Raw genomic sequence first — 20,930 nt, forward strand, 5'->3', positions numbered from 1 at the left:
TTGCTTTCAATTGTTCATTTTTTTTTTTTTTTAAAATTTGTATTCTTTATCAGTCTCTAAACACTTGGCTCATGTAAAACAAGATGGCTTGCTCTGGTCATGCCAGCTCTTTCTTCCATGCTTTGTGTATTCATACCATGTTATACAGATATATGGCTGTCTAATATACTTTACTACAAGTACAATATAAAGAACTTGGTTCATACAAAAAATAGCTTGGGTTTGCCTCATCCCTTCATGTCCACTATGTATAGTCCTGTGTAGTTAGATGTAGAGCAAGGCACTGCCAGGGTTAGGAGCTTTGGGTAAACATTTCCATCAAAAGGAAGATGTGTACAGTGTTATCAATGTTGTGCTTTCTTCCTCCACGCACAAAGCAGTCGGCGAGTCTCTGTGACCCTGCTGCCTCTGTAAACATCAGTCTACTAATTAACATCATCAGAGCGCCTGCAGCGAGACCATGAAGGTTTATCCCTGTGTGAACAATTACAGCAGAGGGCTGAGACGTCTATGTTCAGCTCATTAATAACCTGATTTCCTCAAATGAATTATGCAAGGCCGGCTCAGAACCAGCGAAGTTACACAACAAAACACTTTATTAGCATATTACAACACAACAGATTCCTCTGTCCCTCCTGTAGTATAAGGCGGCGTGCGGCGGTCACATCCTTCTGGCTTTACGGGGGCGGCACCCGTTGTGCGGCACGGGGGTGTTGTCTGTGATGGACACCACCTCCAGGCCGCCCATAGTCAAACCTTTGATCGCAGACTGCACAACAGAGAGAGATACAGTCATTCATTAACAAGCCTAATAGGACAAGAAGGCCAGGGTTTCTGCGGGTCCTCAACAAGTCTTCAATTATCTACATTTAAGGCCTTAAAAGTCTAAAAAAAATATTAAATATAGTTATTAGAGGTCTTATTTTTTCACCATGCAGTGACAGGTTCCTTTGTGCTGCACATCCACTCTTACATTAATACAGAACAGAGTTAGTAGTTCAATATGCAAAACATTTTCATCATATCTGCTTTACTACACCGTTGGACTTTACATCCCATAACAATTATTTTCCTGGTGCCCTTTTTTCTTATTCTGCCCATTTATACTTTCAGAACTTTCATAAGCTATATTAGTTAAACCAGAAATTGTCTGGTTTTGCCAGCTTTATTTTGGTGTTAAAATTGGTTTTAAATTCAATTACAGGTGGTACTGAAAAGTCATAAATTTGGCTTTCTGAAACCTGCAGATAAACTGGACTAGAATGGGGAAAAGCAAAGTCCACAACACAATACGATCACAACAAGTAACGAGCTAAAATTTGGAAACAGATTCTGTTACATATACTGTGTGTCAAGAGTGTGGGTTCATACTGTACATCAGTCCCACAGCAGCCAGATCATCACTGTTTTATTGGAACCCAATTAAACAGATTATGTTCTACCTCTAGGTTATTGGGGCAGAGCAGACCAGCATTTTCCAAATATTCCTATAACTTCTTATGTACAGGTAGGGATGACAGGGCGTCTTCAGGTTTCATCAAGTTGAATTTAAACATAAAAATGAAAACAAGTGTACAGCTATCAGAACATAGTTCTCCATGACTGGGTTAATTTCTTGCTACACCTCTAAAACTGAATCTAAGACGTCAACCTACATGATGTATTCAAGACCTTTTAATGCCTTCAGGTTAGATAGTATGATGTAAGACTTTTTCAGAACCTGCAGACACCCTGGAATGGGATCACAATAGCCCAAATAGTCAATAATAGGCAGAAAAAAACAATAATATATGCTCTTCTTCTACTTACCAGACGTCCAGGGCCAAGACCTTTGACCAAAACACGAATGTACGTCACTCCCTTTGCTGTGGCTTTCTGTTCAGAGGAAGAGAGATTTCCTGATTACATTTCTAGTCGTCCATCTGACTCTAATCCAGAGTCACTTACAAATTAAACAGTAGAATAAGCTTCCATTCCTAGATCACCAACATTACAGGCAACCAACAGTAAGGAGGTCAAGAGTCAAAACAGCCACTTTTTGAATGTCCACTCTAGTTAATTTTGGTCCTAAAATCATGAATGTCAACAGGTGTGATTAAAATCATGATCACAACATCTTCCATTATTTAATCCATCATTTAGTGCACCCTACTACATGATTTCCACTAAAAGGCAACGAAATCTAACATTTTCCCACTGTAGCCAAAACACCAACTGCAAACAACAAATCAGAGGGGTTGCATAACCACAACTCCATCTGCTTATGTGATAAAACACACTTTGCTTCATTTCCCCAGTGTGTTTACTGGGGAACAATCAGTCTGACCTTAACCTTATTAAACAGCAGCCCTCATAAATCAGGGTAAAACAAAGTCTAAATGAGCATTTAATGCCAACTGCTCCACTTTGTCACTGAGTCCTTAGTGAGAGCAGTTTATTTACAATGGAGCCAAACATTTAATATTCATGAATTACATTATGTGACACAAACTGAAGCAGCAGCAGCAGCTGTAGCCTTGACTAATGTGACTCTATGCAGTCAGTTTGGGTGCTGCAGGGACAGAAGGGAGGCCTGGTGGTTAGAGAGACCGTCGTGTGTCTTGTTGAAGTGTCCTTGAGCAAGACACCGAACCTCCTACCTGCTCACTCACTGTAAGTTGCTCTGGGTAACAGCGGCAGTTAAATGGAAATGTAAAATGTGGTGTGGCGTCAGTCTTACCGCGGCAGCAGAGATGCCTGCAGTCTGAGCAGCGATGGGCGTCGCCTTCTTGACGTTCTTGAAGCCTTCTGTTCCGCAGGACGTCCTGACCATGGACAGGCCAGCGCTGTCTGTCAGCTGGATGTGTGTGCTGGTACGGGATAGGACAGTTTACTGGGTTACTGGCTCACAAATAGTGCAGTAACCAAAAAATACACATAAATAACTAGAGAAAATCGCAGCAAAATGTACACCAATGAGCCTGATCAGATGTAAAAGAAACAGAAAAATCCAAATCCTAGTTTATGTTACACCCAGATGAAGGAAAACAAGCATATTCTGGGGCGAGGTGTGTTGCCCCGCAGTGGAAAACACTCAGGAACACTCGGGAATGCCAAGGTACTGTTTGGCAAGGACACCAAGTCCCTCTGCATCCACCGCACCGGTTTTGGCCGGGTGGGATGCACGGCTTGTTTAACTAAAGTTCTGTCTGGTTGAGCGTAGTACTTCAGTATTAATAAAAACAGTTTTAATCTCTGTGGTTTCAAACTCTGTATTTAGGCATTAGGCTTCCATGAAATACATTCACAATGGGTTTAGTGCCAATATGTGCTTTCTTTCTCTCTGTTATGGGAGAGGACGTCACATCAAACTGTACGCTGAGATTTAGCAGTTTAATAATGCTAATAACAGTGACAAAATAAAGTGGAACGTTTAACAACTTCCAAATTTCAGCATGCAGTTTGATCTCTCCCATAAAAAGAGAACAAGAGAACGGCATGTACTGGAGTTTGTTTCATCCAACAGGTCTGCACCATTACAGCTAAAGCAAAATAATGGATACAGTGACTATTGAATTGATCGATAATCACAATATCTAGCAAACTAATTTTGTTACTCAATGATTTGAAGAATTCAATTATTTTAGTAAACTTTTGGCATCTACTATCTTGACTATTTCCAACTTTGTTCTAAATGAATTACATTGCAATACTGTGATATGCAAATGTTTCATGATTACTGAGGAAAAAAGTGATATACAATGCTTATTACAATTATTGTGCAACCCCATTATTCAACCTACAACTTGTGAATGATGTTCTTTTCCTCACACTTACTTGTTGTACGTGGCTTTGATGTGAACAATTGGTAACTCGTCAAACTTCTTTCCACCCCACCTCAGTGGACTCTCCTGACCAGGAAGCGGAGGAAAATGGCTGAGGGATGAAAACTATGTTAACATCTCATCAACATTATTATTTGGCAGTTATTTGTACTTTTAGTTACTGAGCAAAACAGCACAGAAGTTAAACAGAAATAATAATAAAAAAATCCTCAAGATTCAAGCTGTCAATGGACACTGGTATGTGAGAGAAAGACAGGAGTACATGTACTGAGGATGGGTTAGGTACATGTGAAGCGTTATTTCACCTGAAGTCTTTGGAGGTTTTCCCAGAGGCTGCGGTGGACGGTGTGGCCTCCTGAAGTCTGACAGCACTGGAACATACTGCTCGCTGCAGCTCACTATTTCCCCATCTGCACACACACACACACACACACACACACACACACACACACACACACACACACACAACACAATCATCATCAATCAATCAGTTACTGTCATTGGAATGGAAAATCAGCACCAACCACCTTGTTGGTGGTTGGTATACCTGTATATGCCTGTGTCTGGTAAGTTAGTCTACTCTCCAGGTAACCAACCATCATTGGAGGCCTATTCTATTGTAAACATCTATTTGACTGGTGAAACAGGGAGAGTGCAGACAGTGTAGCATGTGGACTACAGAGTAACTTCTCTTTCAAACATTCGTTTCGGTGTCGTATTCATAGCTATTCCATATGAACAAAATATGCAGATGAGTGCTATACAAACAGCAGTATTTAACATTTTAATACAGAGTTAGCATGTAACTACAGTAACTACAGCAGACTGACGTTACTGGAACTAGCTAACGTTAGCTAACACTGATGCTAAAGAGTAAACCTTCGCCTTCAAACACTTACAAAGAGTTTCCTGCATTCAGAGAGCCAGCTACCTGTCGGCATACTTTACTCACAGAACTAACTAATATACAGTTTAATTTATACATGTTTCAGCAGTTTGTTAAGTAGTTAACGGTCTACCATTGAGCTATTCCACACAACAAACGTGACATTGAGACTGATGCTAATCCTGACCCGTCCAGTGTTGGAAATCATTTGAGGGGAGTCAAAATAAATAAAATACCTCTGTTGCGAGTACAATTATTATTCATATAGTCAGTACAGTAATAATAAATACTATAACATTAACCCATATATATGTTATTCTAAAAGATAAACAGTAACACATATTTGGTTAAACAATATTTACATTGATTTCAAGCACCCCCAAGATTGTCAGAATAGACTCGTCTTCTAACGCACAACACTCTGGGTAGAAAATGGAAAAATGCTGCCTTTGTGTTACCTCGTAAACTTCGACTCGACAGTTATGAAGTTGTAAATACGACTTGTCGCCTGCTCGTTGCACCGTCAAGCTACGTTGTGCTGTGGCAAAATGAAGAGACATTGTGCATCATACTTACGATCGATGTTTTCCTTTATTTACTAGACATGCCAAAATGTATTTGAATTTAATTACATAAATTTAGATGACAACTACAACTAAAAGCTAAACAAAGAGTGAAAGTGGAAACGTACATCACTATTAATTATTTACAAAAACTACAATTACATATGATAAAATAATATGAAAAAAACTAACATTTTCATCACTTGCTGACACGCCTTCCATACTCAGGTATCATAGGAAATTGGCACAGTATATCCTCTGGTTCCTTTTTGCTCCTCTTCCTGTGTTATGTTATGTTATGTTTTTGTGTACTTGATGTGTTTTTGTGCCACTAAAAATATACAAAAAAGGAAATTCCCACTTTCCTAGTCTCATTTTCCACTTTTTTTTTTTTTTTTGATACTTTCATGAGCAAGCTTTTAACGGAATTACGACTTTTCCATCAGCAACTGAATGCATCAGAAGAAGATGGCTGCGCCCTGTAGGAGGATGGCGAGTCGCCCTTTACTACAATTTATTTATTGTTTTGGGAGGACAGGGGTTGGAAACACGGCTTTTCGCCATTTTTCTGTCACTTCTGTTTGTCGCGCTTCTTTACAGACTAAAAGTAAAGTGGAAAGTGTGGGTTCGCCGTGGAGGTTGACGGCAGCGGTGTGCCTGCAGAGGCTGCCGGTCATTTCAGCAGACTTGAGTCCCACAGAGCAGCAGTTCACACAGCTGATGCACCAAGTAGGTCTGGGATAAAACTGTTTATAAAACGGGTGTTAACAGTGATGTAGAGCGAAACAAAAAGGAAGGTAAACTGTGACCTCCAGTCGGTGATTATCCTGGGGCAAACTAGCCCCCATACGTTCCGTTCTCCTGTGCGGGGAGAGAGTCACGCCAAATTCCGTTCAGAAATCTGGTAACATCAGTGTTCCCTCGTTTATCGGCAAAAGTACACATCTCATAAATTATAACTCGAGCTTTTCGGAATTGTTCGGAGGCACTCTTAAATTCGGCATACATATAATTCACCTAGCAGCACTTTCTTTCAATAAAATCTCAATTTATAGAACTGGTTCAGGCACCCTTCTATGTAGTTTGATGGAATAAGTTATAAGTTCTGTATGAAATGTTATAAAACTTCAATATATGTGCAATATGTAACAAATACGAGTAGAACCGAGAATATGAAGGAAAACATTATGTGAAATTACAGCATATATCCATGACTTGCAGTGATGTCACTGTTCTGTTGACAGCCAATGCAAATTAAAATCTTTCACAAAATGAGATCTGAAACAAACAAGGGAATTTTACAGTTTTACTACATTTTATAGTACCATGAAGTTCAATGTAAGATATTGTTATTGATATGGAAATAATTTCTTAAGATTATTTTGATATTGATTTTGGCCATATTGCACAGCCCTACTCCAGATTTGATGTAGCTGTAAACCGTCTGACACAGTCATATTGTGATATTAGTTGTAGTGTATGTTTGGCTATAGAGGGATATGGTCTAGTTGACAGTCATATTGTCCTGCCTTTATCAGCAGATAACATATTGGACACCAACCAACAATTTCCAAGTCCGGTCAGTGAACAAAGTCGTGGATGTTGAGATGGAGAACTGTTGTGGTTTCATTTCAGATGGAACTGGAGAAGAGCTTGATGTCGGACCACGAGCTGCGGCTGCTGGAGGACGCAGAGAAACTGAGTCGTAAGCAGGCGAACGACTACGACTCTGACGACGAGGGAGACCGCGGCGACCAGGAGATCGTCTTGGCTCAGGACCTGGAAGACTCCTGGGAGCAGAAGATGAAGGACTTCCAGCCAGCAGCGAGGCTCGGAGGTCAGCAAGGGGATTTTTGTAGCATGAAAGAATATAGTTTTGAAGATGAGACGAAACTGACTGTCGTTTCATTTTATTTTTTTTTCCAATATTTCAAAAGCAGCTGACGGTCCTGTCTCTGTTCTAGCTGACGTGCAGAAGGACTTGGCCTCGCCGGGCCGCTGCCTGGCCGACTCCCTGGTGCTGCTGGCCGAGCAGCAGGTCGGCGCTGAGAAGTTGTGGCTGCTGCCTCACGCTCAGTGGCAGCAAGGAGAAACCCTGAGGCAGACGGCCGAGAGAGCGCTCGCCTCCCTGCCAGGTAACCTGCAAGGCAACAGCGTGGGTTTATGAAGGTCGACAAGCTGCTGATAGCTGATATTTTCTGCTGATATTCAGTATCTGTAAATTTAACTGTTTTTATGCCCAACTATCATGGGACACTAAAACTCTCCATTGAAACCCAGACTAATGAAATACTTTTAGGGTTAGCAGCTTTTTAAGGCAGGGTAACCCACCGCACCTATTAAATGGTAGGGGAAACTCTGGGATACATTTGTGCCTGTAAATGAAGAATTAATTTATGTAGATGAGGTCAGGGAGGAACCTCCTCCATACTGACCAGCAGATATCACATATTCAATAAACAGTTAATATCGCTTTGTTATATCAGCAAACCGATCTGTCCTTCTAATCCCAGTTCACAATACACAAAAAGGGGAAACACAAATCGGTTATCATTAACATATAGTTTAACACATTTAATCCCTAAAATAAATTAATTAACTAATAAAATAACATATATTTTAATATCAAATATCCCTAAATAGAGTTCTCAATGATATCCCTCTAATATAGTTACCCATGTAATTGCTAAAATATACCACTATCAGTAATCTATGCTTTCTGTCATCACAAAAATAGTCACCTATGTCATCCCTATAATAAATGATAATCTGTTCTCCCTACATCTAGAATTATCTGTAATATGCCTAAAATCTATTTATCCCTAGTTATCATATTACTGGGCCAACAGTGTATGTAATTCCTTAAGTATATCTTCACTACCAGTCAAAAGTTTGGACACACTACATTTTCTTTATTTTTACTATTTTCCACATTTTAGAATAATAGTAAAGACATCAAAACTGTGAAATTAGACAAATTAAATTATGCAGTGACCAAAAAAGTGTAAAACAAATCAAAACTATCTTATATTTTACTTTCTTTGAAGCAGCCACCCGTTGCCATGATGGAAAGGCAAAGGCTTTGGAAAGAAATTCATACATGGGCATCAACAACAAATTTCAAGCATTTAAGCATAAGCCTTTAGATCAAAATGGCTTAAAACATAGTACATTCAATCAGGTGTGTCCAAACCTGTAGGCTATATATCAATATAGAGTTATCAGTCATCCCTAAAAGTTACCTATTTTAACCCTAAATTATATAGAAGTTATATATCCATCTGTGTTTCCCCTAAAATAGAAGCTATCTATGCTGTTAACCCTAAAATCTGTTGCCCTGAAATATATAGCTTTCCATGTTAACCCTAAAATATAATAAAACATGTTATCTCGGTTATGATATATACGGTTAACACTATATATGGTAATACTGCATTACTGTGCTCACAATTTAGAATCCCTAAAATATGGTTCTCTGTCATATGAAATCTAGAGTTATCTGTCAACATATCCTGCCCTAAACAGTATGTAAAAACACTACCTGATTGATACAGAGTTAACAGTGCTTCCCATATCCGCAGTGTCAAATATTATTGGCTGTATTATCTCCAACACTCTCCATTTGCTCTACTCTTATCTATATCCTATTCTCCGCTGCTGTGATGACCCAATTTCACCACAAGGATCATTAAAGTTTGATCAAATCTAGTCTAGAGTAGCAATCTATGTTATACTTGAAATACAGTTCTCTATATGATCCCCAACCAGTGGAACACATCCCCCCTTCAACCCTCACAGACATTTACATATCCAGCATTTAGATTAAATAAGATTACCGTTATTGATCTTCGAGAGGAAATTGAGTAAAGCTGTCATATCCAGAGAGACTTCCAATGAGGTCAGCAGCAGAATAAGCTTCAATTCCCAGATCACTAACATTACAAGCAACCGATAGTAAAGAGGTCAAAGGTCACAGCAGATGGTTAAAATATTCCTGTGACCATAGAATGATCATGGATGACAGAGAAGCGATAGGGAAAAGATAAAAGAGCTGGGGAGAAAAGGCAGAAAAGGCTTTTTAGTCAGTCTTGATTTGCTGCTGCTGTGTTGAATGTGTATTGAATGCCGCGTTTCTCTGTTAAACTGACCAAAACGCTCCAAAACTCCGGCTGCTTCTTTGATTTATTTTTTTCTCTTTCTCTCTCTCTCTCCACCCAATGGAATCAAGCGGTTAAATGAAACGCTAGCGACGGAGTATGTTAAAAGGTTTCAGAACATTGCTCATAAACTATTAATGTGCCAACACCATCAATCACTTCCCATTAAGACTTTCCGCTTGACATTAACATATGCCGTTTGGTGGACACTTTTTATCCAAAGCGCCTTACAGCAGCAGGGGTGGATTCGTGTTTTCTCTGGGTGGACTGAGTGGGAATTGAACCCCTAACCCTGGCAGCGTTAGTGCCTTGCTGTACCCATAGAGCTACACAGGACTCAATGATTTAAATTACATAAGATGAGATGGGACTTTATTGAAGAAAAAACTGGGTTGTCACAGCAGGAGAGGATAAGATATAGGTGGGACAAATGGAGAGCGTTCGGGAACATCACCGTTTTAGCTCACCATTTGTCTCGGCGCTCCTAACCGTAATAACTCAAAGCCGGTTCTCTCCCCTTCGCAGCGGCCGGTTTCAAGGCGACTTTCCTCGGCAACGCCCCCTGCGGAGTTTACAAGTACAAACTGCCCAGAGCCATGCGGACGGAGAGCTCGGTCGGAACCAAGGTGTTCTTCTTCAGAGCCGTTCTGTCGGGCGGCGGACGCCCCGCGGCCGCGGACGCCCCTTTCCTGTGGGTGAAGAAAAGCGAACTGCAGGACTATCTGAAGCCGGCGTACCTGGAGAAGGTCAGCCGCTTCATCCTCAGCCTGTGATGGAGAAACACAGGAAGGCCCAGAAAATGATCCCCCATGTCTTATCTGTCTCCTTGTCTTTCATTCAATAATGTATTCATTTCATTGTTGTATGCTATGTTAATTAATTAAAATATTGTTTTTCCACACATTGTGCATGGGTGTTAATTGGGTGGACACTCACTGTATGTTTGGAGATGTGGGAATTTGATATTGTAATTATTATCATTATAATGGAGAGCAAAGATCAAGCACAAAACAAAACCAAAAAAATCACATACAGGCTCGATGTTCCCTCTAAGCTGATAGTTTGGTGACCTACTGTATATGTCTAATAATTTCCCACATTGGCCAAATAATATTTTGTCAATCATCAGTTATTGCCCCAACTGTTCAGTGGATATCAGCAGGTTTGGAAGTTTTGGTAGCAAATGATATCAGATGCAGGGACTTTGCCACAGTTTAATGTTCAGTGAATAGACGGCCTTGACATTATGTAGTGATTACAGAGAGCTCAGAGTAGCTGGCCTGTTGGGTTTTAGTGTTTTAGTGTTTTGTTGCTGTTTAGAGCTGCAATTATTAGTGGAGTGCATGAATAGTACTGTGGACTGAACATGAAACGCTGCTAATAGCGGCGTTTTGTTTGAGTGCACACTTGATGCTGAACTGTGTGGGACTGGCAGGGCTGCTGAAGGTGAACTGTGGAGCCTCGGCGGCTGAATTCTCACTTTCCGACAGTAGATGGCAGTATTTGCACACCAGCCGTAGAGAGGTGCTGTGGCAAGCTCCCTAATTACACTTGTGTGGTGACCTCGCACAGGGACTGCAGAGAGAGAGAGAGAGAGAGAGAGAGAGAGAGAGAGCTCTTCTGATCAACTTGGCTTCCTTTTACTCATACTGAAAATATCCATCATCATCCCGAGCCTAATGTTCCTTTACAATACGATAATTCTTCTTAGGTAAGAGCATTCTGATGTTTCCAACCCATTCTCCGCCTGGGATCAGCTTGTTCTTTCTATTCGTGTCTGCAGGGGCAAGGAGTTATTAATGTTGAAAATATTGGCCTCTGATTTTTTCGTCTCTATTTTCAGGCTTCGCTAAAAGCCCATAGGCTGGAAGATGCGTTGATGGCCAAAGCTGTTTGTGAGATTGGCTGAGTGCAACGCAGCTCTGCTCTGACAGTGGGTGTGAGATGTGAAGGTCAAGGCAAGCTGATAAGGCCATTTCCAACTGTCAGAAGAATTGGTCTGCACGCGGACACGGGGCTTATTGTTCTTTTGGCTGAGAACGGTTCCCTGCTGTTCTCAGACCAGCTCTAGCACCTGACATGACTTCCAGGTGATCAAGTCCAAAAAGAGCAACGTACACTGCTCCTATCTCCAGAGGAAGGCGTATGGAAGCAGCTTTACAGGTTTTTTAGTCCCTCCATCAACCACAACTGTCGAGGTGCTCTTGAGCAAGGCACTGAACCCCCAACTGCTCCTTTTGAGCTGCTCAGTGGCCTACAGTAGAAGATGTTTGAACTGTATGAACGTGAAGCAGGGTGGAGGTGAATAAAGCAAGCGTGCTCGACTTTCCCTGTATAAACAAAAGGTTAAATGAAAAGGGAAAGCCTTTTGCTCAGCCTCTCTCTGGTAGTTAAAGGAGAATTAACTCAAATATGTTTCCTTATGTCCTGGAACAGTTAATGTACTCACTGCTGTGTCCCATAGCCAAAAACGAGAGAATTTTGTATTTGTGAACAGTTGTTACTACTCTGTGAATACTTGAACATTGAACTGCTGTGATGTACAATGTGACCAGAGTGACGGAGGCCAAAATACCTGAGCAGGAATGCCGAGGAAGAGGAGGATCGTGGCGTCTCCTCACAGTACAGTATAGTTCACCTCCTCTTCCTGCCTGGTCCACCAGTCTACCTCTTCATCCAATTAGATAGCACATGATAGCACCAGGATAACAAATGTCAGAGAAAAGGTCTTGCAGTTTTTCAGTGCTGGAAAGGGTAAAAGAGAGACAGCAAATGCCGAGGATGAGGAGCGCGGCGTGGGCGGGGCCGAAGGCGAGTTTTCAGCCTCTCCTGCAGGTTTGCAAACCGTAGCCGGCGGATCAGAGGAGGTTACTGCTGCTTCTTCACACTGGCCTCATTCTCACTGGGGATTTACAGCTGATTTTAATGCAGCAGTTGAATTTTTAACCTCGCTCTTGTGATTCTGTGCAGGTAGAGCAAGGCACTAACACTGCCACGGTTAGGGGTTCAATTCCCACCTATGCTATAAATACACTCATGGTGCTGTAAGACACTTTGGGTCAAAGCCTCAAATGTCTTCAATGGCACTTTAAGTTGGTGAATACAACTTCTGTTCATATAATAATTGTTACCTGTGAAAATAGTCTGAGTAAAGTATGAAAATATATACGCAAATCTAAAAACATATAAAATGACTTGACATCCGTTTGACAGGACAGTGAAGAAGGGTCTTAAATAGAGCAGACAGTCAAACTCCTCCACTATGGCCCGTCAGTGTCATCTGTACTTATCATATAAACAAAGCCCGCGCTCAGAAAGCAGCAGCCATCTGTAGAAAACAGGAGCACTCTGTTCCGAGTCAACCTGACTGCTCCACATCTCTGCTCGCATAAAAAATACAGCGAACCCCCTCAACTATGTTTACACAGAGCGCCTTTTTTTATTTTATGCAAATCTCTCATGAGTGAGTGGGATGTAAGAAGGCCAGCCGTTCACAGCAGCTTACCAAAACACTTGCTACAGAAGCTTATTAGGACTCTTTATATAACGCACAATACGGCACAGAAACATGCAGGTAAAGGAGGATCTTTTAAAGAGGATGGCTCAGTGTAAGAACTCTGGATCCCAATCAAGCCAGACCACCTTAAGCTCCTCAACCACCACCATCCCAAGTGCTACCAGCATGCAGCACTAATTTTTTAACCTTTATTTATTCATCACTATTCCTAGTATGTCAGAACCCACTACTACCACCCCAGCACCTTCTACTACTACTCCAGCACCCACTACTACCACCCCAGCACCTACTACTACTACCCCAGCACTTACTATTACCCCAGCACCCACTACTACTACCCCAGCACCTAGTACTACTACCGCAGAACACAGTACTACTCAGTACTACTATCCAGCATGCAGTACTAGTACCACAGCAGCAGACTCCAAAACCACAGCAATATTTTTTAGAAAATGCAACAAATGCAGTACATGCTGCCTCGCTGAGGGGCTTCTAACAAGCAGAGTGGCAGACTGGAGGAGGAGGAGGTGGGAGGAGGATGAGGCGTCGTATGCTGTGATGGCTGGGATCTGTGACTGAGTGGGGGGTGATGTGAGCCATCTGAACCTGTAGTCTACCGTCCATCACGGCAGAGAGGCAACAACAGGGGCAGGCAAGCTGAGAAAAAAAAAAAAAAAATGGATTTGGCGGCGACCCGTTGCTCTCGCTGAGGTCCGTCCTGTCGCAGAGATGTGATTTCTGGGTTTTCCACTGGCTGAGTAAACATCGTCATCTCGAATCACAACCAGACGGCAAAAATAGAGTCTGTTCCCAGGATGTAAAGACACAGTTTCGTGTGTGTGTATGGGGGGCAAGGTGGCTTACATGTTAGACAAGTCACAAGTTCAATCCCCGTAACAGGCATGTGTCCTGTTGACGTGTCCTTGAGCAAGACACTGAAGCCTTACCAGCTTATTGTAAGTCACTCTGGTGTAGTGTTCCCATACTGCAAAAAAGACATTCCACATATTTCAGAATGTTTCAGGATATTGTTCAATGTAGATGACATGCAATTGAAATACATTTTGGACACTGGGAATATGTTTTCTGAAAGCATATATGTACAAGTGTAGATTTTGCACACTCAAGTATATATTTTGCACATTCAAAATTTAAAATGAATATCATCTACATGTGCAAATACATTCTTGACCAAAAACTGCATAATTTTAAATCGTATCTACATTTACATTTGAGACATTTAGCTGACTCTTATCCAGAGCGACTTAAAATGGGTGCAACAGTAGAATAAGCTTCAATTCCTAGAACACCAACATTACAACTAATAGTAAGAAGGTCAAGGGTCAGAGGTCACAGCACCCAGACAATATTCCGCTGACCATAGAGCAATCATGTACGAGCAACGTGAATGATTGAAGAAACAGAATAAGAGCTGAGGAGAGATATAAAAGGGATTTGATTTTTGCATATGTTAACATATTCTGAACTGTATGTGAAATGTATGTTTTTTTTCCGTATGGGTCAACTGAATGGCGAAAAATGTAAATGCATGCATTTCTGAGAGATGATTTACATGCGGCAGCATGTGTAGTGAGTGTACTATAATGCCGTATCTTTAATTGAGGCAACACATTAAATCATCAAATTAAATGTTTTATATTTCACTTTCGGCCATTCCTGTTTCGCAAGTCCTGTTCGAGTGAATCTGCATGTATTAAGCAGGGCCGAGTGATTCTGTGTGATGTTGCTGGGATGTAACAGTTGGAGCAGGCAGACGCTCCTCCTGCTTCCTCCTCTCCCAGCCTCCACACTGCAGGAGGAAGTTCTGCTCCTCCACACCTCCATCTATCCCTCCTTCTCACCCTCCTCCATCCCATCCATCCTTCCGTCCGTCTATATCTGCACACTCTTCATACTGAATATATTGTCATAGTTTTCATGCATTTTCATATCGTAAGCATCATTCATTTCCTCTGCTTTTATTTAGCTTTTATTTTGCACACCCTGCATGCATGCTGTAATTTATACTGTATATTGTCATGCTTTAATTCATATATTTCTACTTAACACGTTCTAGTGTTAAAATTGAAGGGTGCATCTTTATATAACCACATTTGCTCTATTCTTATTTATATATATATTTTTTGGAATGTGTCCTATTACTATCTTATCCATCTCCCACTCCTCTCCATCAATCCATCCATCCGTCCTTCCCATCATCCCTCTCTGTCTCTAGCCTCTCTCTCTCTCTCTCTCTCTCTCCCTCTCACACACACACACACACACACACACACACAGACAGACACACAGATCCGTCCATACTGTGTCTGGCAGACAGACCTCCGGCCTGCAGGGTGACTCCTCCTCTCAGCCTCTCAGCCTCCCAGCCCCCTCGAGTCTCTGGATCTGTCACCTCCTTGGCAGTGACCCCACACATACACACACACACACACACACACACACACACACACCCACGAAACCCTGGGAGCTGTCAATCCAAAACAGACTGTTAAGGGGGAAGAAGGGCGGGTGGGGGGAGAGGGGTGGCAAATGGGGTGTTGGGATAGAGGTGGAAGCCAGAGGAAATGGGAGTGTGAAGGGGCAGCGGGGAGGAAGGGTTATGGTCGCATCCCCCTGTGTTGCGAGTTGGCATCACGTCAGGGTACAGCAGGGTCAGACGACTCCCTCACCCGCCCCGGCTTCCTCCATCACCACCACCCCCATCCCATCCCCCAACCCCACCCCCCCACCCACCAGCCTGCGGGCCGTCTGATTGGCTGCCGAAGTCGGTGGTTCACCACCAGCCACCAGCTGGACCGGAGCATCATCACACCTCCGGGTCACTGTTAGCATATGGACTGAAGACTGGTACAGGTTCAGTAATTACTGTACCGGTTCAGTAATGTCTGCTACTGTATAAAGAGAGGAGAGGAGAGGAGAGGAGAGGAGAGGAGAGTGATCAAAAAGCTATGCACATACACACACAAAATCAAATGAAATGAAACGAGTAAAGCAGCATTTAAAAAGTGTAAAAAGTATAAATGTGAAAAAATGAAAAAGTATGGTCCAAAAAAAAAAAGTTAATTTCAAAGACACACAAACGTTCACACATACACACACACACACACACACAGGATGTTCATTGATTGGTGTGGATATTTTGTTGGCAGAGGCCTGGGGAGGGAGAGTCCCCTTCCAAAGACCTTTCTGAGGACGATCGATGGTCTCTGAGGGGTTTCTGAACAGCTCTGCTTTGGCAGCAACTCCCGTCCGACGTCTCCAGGGACCGGGGGGACAGCAGCTGGTACAGCAGGACCAAACATCTGGCAGAAAGCTGGGAAAGTCAAAGTTTTGTCCGGAGGTTGTTAGAGAGAGACACCGAGAGCCATGTAAGGCTGCGCTGTCGTCTTCATCAGCGATCACAAACAGCACGACACACAACTCCCCAGACAGAGGAGTCATCGGAATCTCGCCTTGAAAGTGCCGCTGAACATTTCTGCAGTGATAAAAGATACTCCGGTTTTGATAGGAAAGCCTGAGGGACGACACTAGATAATGTTACCTACCGCACACATGGTGGCAGCCAGTGTTGAAGTCCCACTTTTTAATGCATTCTTGCTGAACTGCTGCTGCACTTCGGCTCCATTCCCCAAGAGGAATCATATGGAGAAATCAAGTTTTGCTCTTTGAGGGCGTCAGAAGGAACAAGGAATGGCCTGGTGATTGTAGCACTAGATACTTGGATTACAATATACAAATTTGGTTCTACTTTGTAACATTCAATAAACAATTACCTGCAGTATTAATGAAGGATAGATGTGGGATAAATACATGAAGGGGAGCTTCTACAATGGCTACCACTGTATACAGGACTAATGCAGGATAGATGAATGATAAATGCATGAAGGGGGACTTTTATGATGGCTACCATACCTGTGCAATACCAGCCATTGTTTGTGTTCTGTGAGTGCGCTTGCCAGCAACACACACTCTCATCTCTAAGTTCCCCAACTTTCACCTCAGCAGAACTTGACATGCTCAGAGCTGAAGCAACACCTTATGCAAGACATCTGCAAGCAAAACAACTCGCCTGCAAAACTCCAACTCCAGACATTTACAAAGACTCCGCCTTCGATAACGATTTCAAATACCGTTAGTGGTGAGTACACACATCAGTGTCTTGTTGCTTTCATCCCATCATGCACTATGTATTATTATATCGAGTCAATGCTCTTCCATCCATTTTTATTTCATTTGTCCTTGTCTGTGCTCACCCCTCTTCACTCTGACTGAGAAGTTCCACAGGAGGTTGCTGAGCACACATTCTTAACAGAATCCCTTTTCAAATTAAATTTAAATGACCCCCTCAGCTCATAAGCAGAGGCTCTCCTGACAACTTAATTCATAATTCAGTGCTGAGCCAGGGCCTTGAGGGCCATAATGATGGCCTAAATGGAGGAAAGATGCTACTAAATGGGCTGTTTGTTTGCACCTAAACCTCTTTACAGGCCACAAGTCCACAGCTCAGCACTGTGGTGGTGAAGAGGGGAGGAGGAGAAGGGCTGATGGGGAGAGGAGGCAGGGAGGAGGTGGGGCAGAGAGACAAATTGCTGACCAGCTGCTTTCATGTCTCAGGTCACCGTACGCTGCTTGACCGCGGTCATGGGAGGTGTTGGTCTGTGTTTTCAAAGATCATCTCCATGTATGAGTAAAGCATGAGCGAATGACTGTGGTTTGTGTATTTGTGTGTGTGTGTGTGTGTGTGTGGGGGGCGGGGGGGGGGGGGGGGGGGGGGCAGAGGAGGAGGAGGATTCTGAGGAGGTGGAGGACATTGTAGAAGAGGAGGAGGAGATGGTGATGGAGTATATTGTAAAAGAAGAGGAGGAGAATGCTGTAGAGGAGGAGGAAACACTATAGAGAAGATGGAGGTGGTGAAAGGAGGAGGAGGAGGAGATGAGTACACTATAAAGGGGGAGGAGGACATTGTAGAGGAAGAGGAGCAGGTGGAGAAGGATGTAAAGGAGGAGGAAGAAGGAGAACACTGTAGAAGAGGTGGAGAATGCTGTAACGGAGGAGGAGCACAATGTAGAGGAGGAGGTGCAGAGGGGTGTAGAGGTGGAGGAAAATGGTTTGGAGGAGGAGAATAATAATAATCTGTAGTTGTCAATGACAGTGTGTCAGCTTTGGTTGACAAGCAACATTGGGCTGCTCTTTTTGTTGATTTGTCGAAGGCATTCAACTCAGATGATTGTTGTTACTGCTGAATAGATTCACATTGGTTTTGATGCTGCTGCCTACTGAAAATGATCTGTCGGACAGAGCTCAGTGTGTAAAGGTAAAGGTAAAGGTATGTTCAGAGTTTTTAACGAGAATTTAAAGGGGTTCCTCAAGGATCAATATTAGGCTCAGTCCTCTTCACTATTTATATTAATTGAGGCACAGTGGTTACTGGGAGAAACCACATATTCCTGGCTTGCTCCCAAAATCACATTATTATATATTGCTAGAATCTTCAAAGTGTTTCCTATGGGAAGAAATAAAAAGTAACACACAAGAAGTGATGTTATATCTGTAGTTGCTCTCAGAAGTTGGGTCCACATGTGGTTTGGGAAATAAACAATATACAGGTGAAATTCCAGCTCTGAGTGTCTTTTCTGTTCTGTATGTTATTGCAGGGAATTATGGAAAAGAAAACATTTAGTGCTGCAGAAAGTAGCAAGATTGTTAGTGGAAGATATTCTGTCATGGTATTCTTCATGTAGTGAGGAAGAGAGTGAGAGCAATGATGAAGGTGACATGGGCAGGGTTGAGGAAGACCAGTGCAGTAGCGAGGCAGACCATGACAGTGATGAGGAAAAGTTCATGGACTGTTCAAATTGCCCCTTAAGGGACACAGTGGTTACTGGGTATAACCATCTCCTAAATGACCTTTGACCCTGACCCTAAAATATTTTACCATGAATTTATGTTAATTAGATGTTGAAGTTTTATCAAAAATGTATGTGTGTCCTTCAAAGGGTTAATGGCATTGCCTCCTTGACAGATGCCTGTAAGATACACCTTTTTGCAGATGACACAGTTTTATACTGCTGCATTGATTCTGTACAATCAGCAATTGAGAACCTACTACTTGTCTTGAGTGGTCATCAGAATGCTTTTATTAGTCTCAAACTCATGCTGAATGCTGATAAAACACAACTGATGCTGTTTTACGGAGCTAGAAAACTTGAAAACTTCCATATTTGTACTCTAAGTGGTACATATTGAGTAAGTCACTAACAGATACTTCTTCTGGACTGATGATGAATTCACTTTCAAAACCCACATAGATAACCAGGTCAAATAGTTGCGGATGAAACTTGGCTACTTGTACAAAAACAGAGCCTGCTTTCTCATATCTTGTAGAAGGGAGGTGGTATGAGGCGCTATTTGTTTCTGTTCTGGATTATGGAGATGTAATATATAGACAGGCAGCAGTGGGATTGCCTTCTATTCATGCAGCATTGGTATCTGTTCATTTATAAAGCCCTTCTCCACAAACTGCCTTCATACATCACATCACTATTAGACAGGAGGATTGGAACCTACAATACCTGAATGTGTGATTGTGTTAACTCAGAATTAGGAAAGACTACTTTTAAATGTAATGCCCCTCATACCTGCAATGAATTATAACGTATCTTAAAGTTTGATACCCTGGTAACATTGAAGCATTTCCAGTTTTTGATTATGAATTTGGTTTTATTTGAATGCTATAATTGATGTTTTTCATTCTTGTTTTGTTTTGTTTTGTTTTGCTTTTGTAACACAGCACCATCGTAAATGAGGGTCCTGCCCTGCGCTCAGTGTGTTCTCTGATATTTAAATAAACGTACAATAATAATGATGATGACAATTCATAATAATAATAATAATAATTGGTATTTGTATAACACCTTTCAAAACACAGTTACACAGTGCTCTACAGGAGTAAAAAACCGACAGCATCAACAATGAAACCAAAAAGCAATATAAGCAAGGCAAGAATCATGAAAGTAAAATAAAAAAAGGGAAGTCAGAAACAATTAATAGAAGATCACTGAATAAAAGCAGGTCTATAAAAGTGCAGAAGTGTTTGCAGAGGTGTTTCAACAGATGCTACAGAATTGGCAGCCTACGCTCCTCAAGCAGGTCGTTCTAAAGTCTAGGAATCCTGAGGCTCAAGACGCGGTAGCAGACCAACATACATGTACTGACAGCTACTGCCACCAGCGGGGGAGATTGGCTTTAGAGTGCCCGGACCACCCATGTCCCGCTGTGCCATTACCTGATTTAACAGCAGTGATTTGTCGGTGACTCTCACCGGCGCTCTGTGAGAGGTTTGGGAGTGAGCTCTATTAAAAAGTCATTAAAGCTGAGAGAAAGCAAGGTGGGCTCGACCCTCTCTGCGAAAGGCGCCTCTGGAAATTACTCCATCCATCATAATTACACCAACCGGACAGAGCTTCAGAGAGGCCAGGGGACACAGATCCCTACCTGACCCCACTGATCCAGACAGGGCGCATAGGGAGGAGAGAAGGAATGAGGAAGGAAAGAATGGAGGAAGAGAGGTAGGAAGGGAAGGAGGAGGAGGGAGGGAGGGAGGTAGATATGGACAGAGGTATTGAGGGAGGCAGGGAGGGAAGAAGTGAATGTGATGGGTGATGTGATAGAAGTGATGGGAGGGGTAGGGAAGGAGGAAGTGGGCAGGGAGTGAGGGAGGAAGAAAGGAGGGAAGGAAGGAGAGAGGGAGGGAGGAAGAAAAGCTGTGACCCTGTTGGAGCAGCAGTTTAGCTGTGAAGAAAAGCTGCTGTCATAAAGCAGGTGATAAACAGCAGAACCTGTTTCCCCAGTATCTCACTGTGTTAGCCATCAACCTGCCTCTAGCCTAAATAATATCTCATTCGGCAGAGTAGGTAGACCAAAGTGTTACATTATGGTCTGTAATAGAACATTTATCATGAA

At 42.4% G+C, this 20,930-nt stretch overlaps 2 protein-coding genes across 5 annotated transcripts; one reads left to right on the forward strand and one right to left on the reverse strand.

Annotated features, from left to right (window-relative positions):
• Positions 1 to 595: 595 nt before the first annotated feature.
• Positions 596 to 4,889, reverse strand: mrps11 (mitochondrial ribosomal protein S11). 2 transcript variants are annotated; one of them, XM_071517262.1, is made up of 6 exons: positions 4,724 to 4,889; positions 4,130 to 4,222; positions 3,817 to 3,915; positions 2,720 to 2,849; positions 1,810 to 1,875; positions 596 to 769 (listed from the first exon to the last, which is right to left on the reverse strand). In XM_071517262.1, exons 1-6 carry the CDS (start codon positions 4,807 to 4,809, stop codon positions 662 to 664), a joined length of 582 nt encoding a protein of 193 aa, XP_071373363.1. In that variant the 5' UTR covers positions 4,810 to 4,889; the 3' UTR covers positions 596 to 661. The 2 variants fall into 2 exon arrangements, with proteins under 2 accessions (XP_071373363.1, XP_071373361.1); XM_071517260.1 differs by having other exon boundaries at positions 4,130 to 4,234.
• An 852-nt stretch (positions 4,890 to 5,741) lies between these two features.
• Positions 5,742 to 10,322, forward strand: mrpl46 (mitochondrial ribosomal protein L46). 3 transcript variants are annotated; one of them, XM_071517257.1, is made up of 4 exons: positions 5,742 to 6,002; positions 6,909 to 7,110; positions 7,214 to 7,408; positions 9,956 to 10,322. In XM_071517257.1, exons 1-4 carry the CDS (start codon positions 5,742 to 5,744, stop codon positions 10,201 to 10,203), a joined length of 906 nt encoding a protein of 301 aa, XP_071373358.1. In that variant the 3' UTR covers positions 10,204 to 10,322. The 3 variants fall into 3 exon arrangements, with proteins under 3 accessions (XP_071373358.1, XP_071373360.1, XP_071373359.1); XM_071517259.1 differs by having other exon boundaries at positions 7,238 to 7,408; positions 9,956 to 10,321; XM_071517258.1 differs by having other exon boundaries at positions 5,745 to 6,002; positions 7,211 to 7,408.
• The last annotated feature ends 10,608 nt before the right edge of the window (positions 10,323 to 20,930 follow it).

The sequence above is a fragment of the Centroberyx affinis genome, unplaced genomic scaffold, assembly GCF_046629955.1.
Source record: "Centroberyx affinis isolate AG114_WGS23_722 - 3 ecotype Tasmania unplaced genomic scaffold, CSIRO-AGI_Caff_v1 ptg000482l_1, whole genome shotgun sequence".
Lineage (NCBI taxonomy): Eukaryota > Metazoa > Chordata > Actinopteri > Beryciformes > Berycidae > Centroberyx > Centroberyx affinis.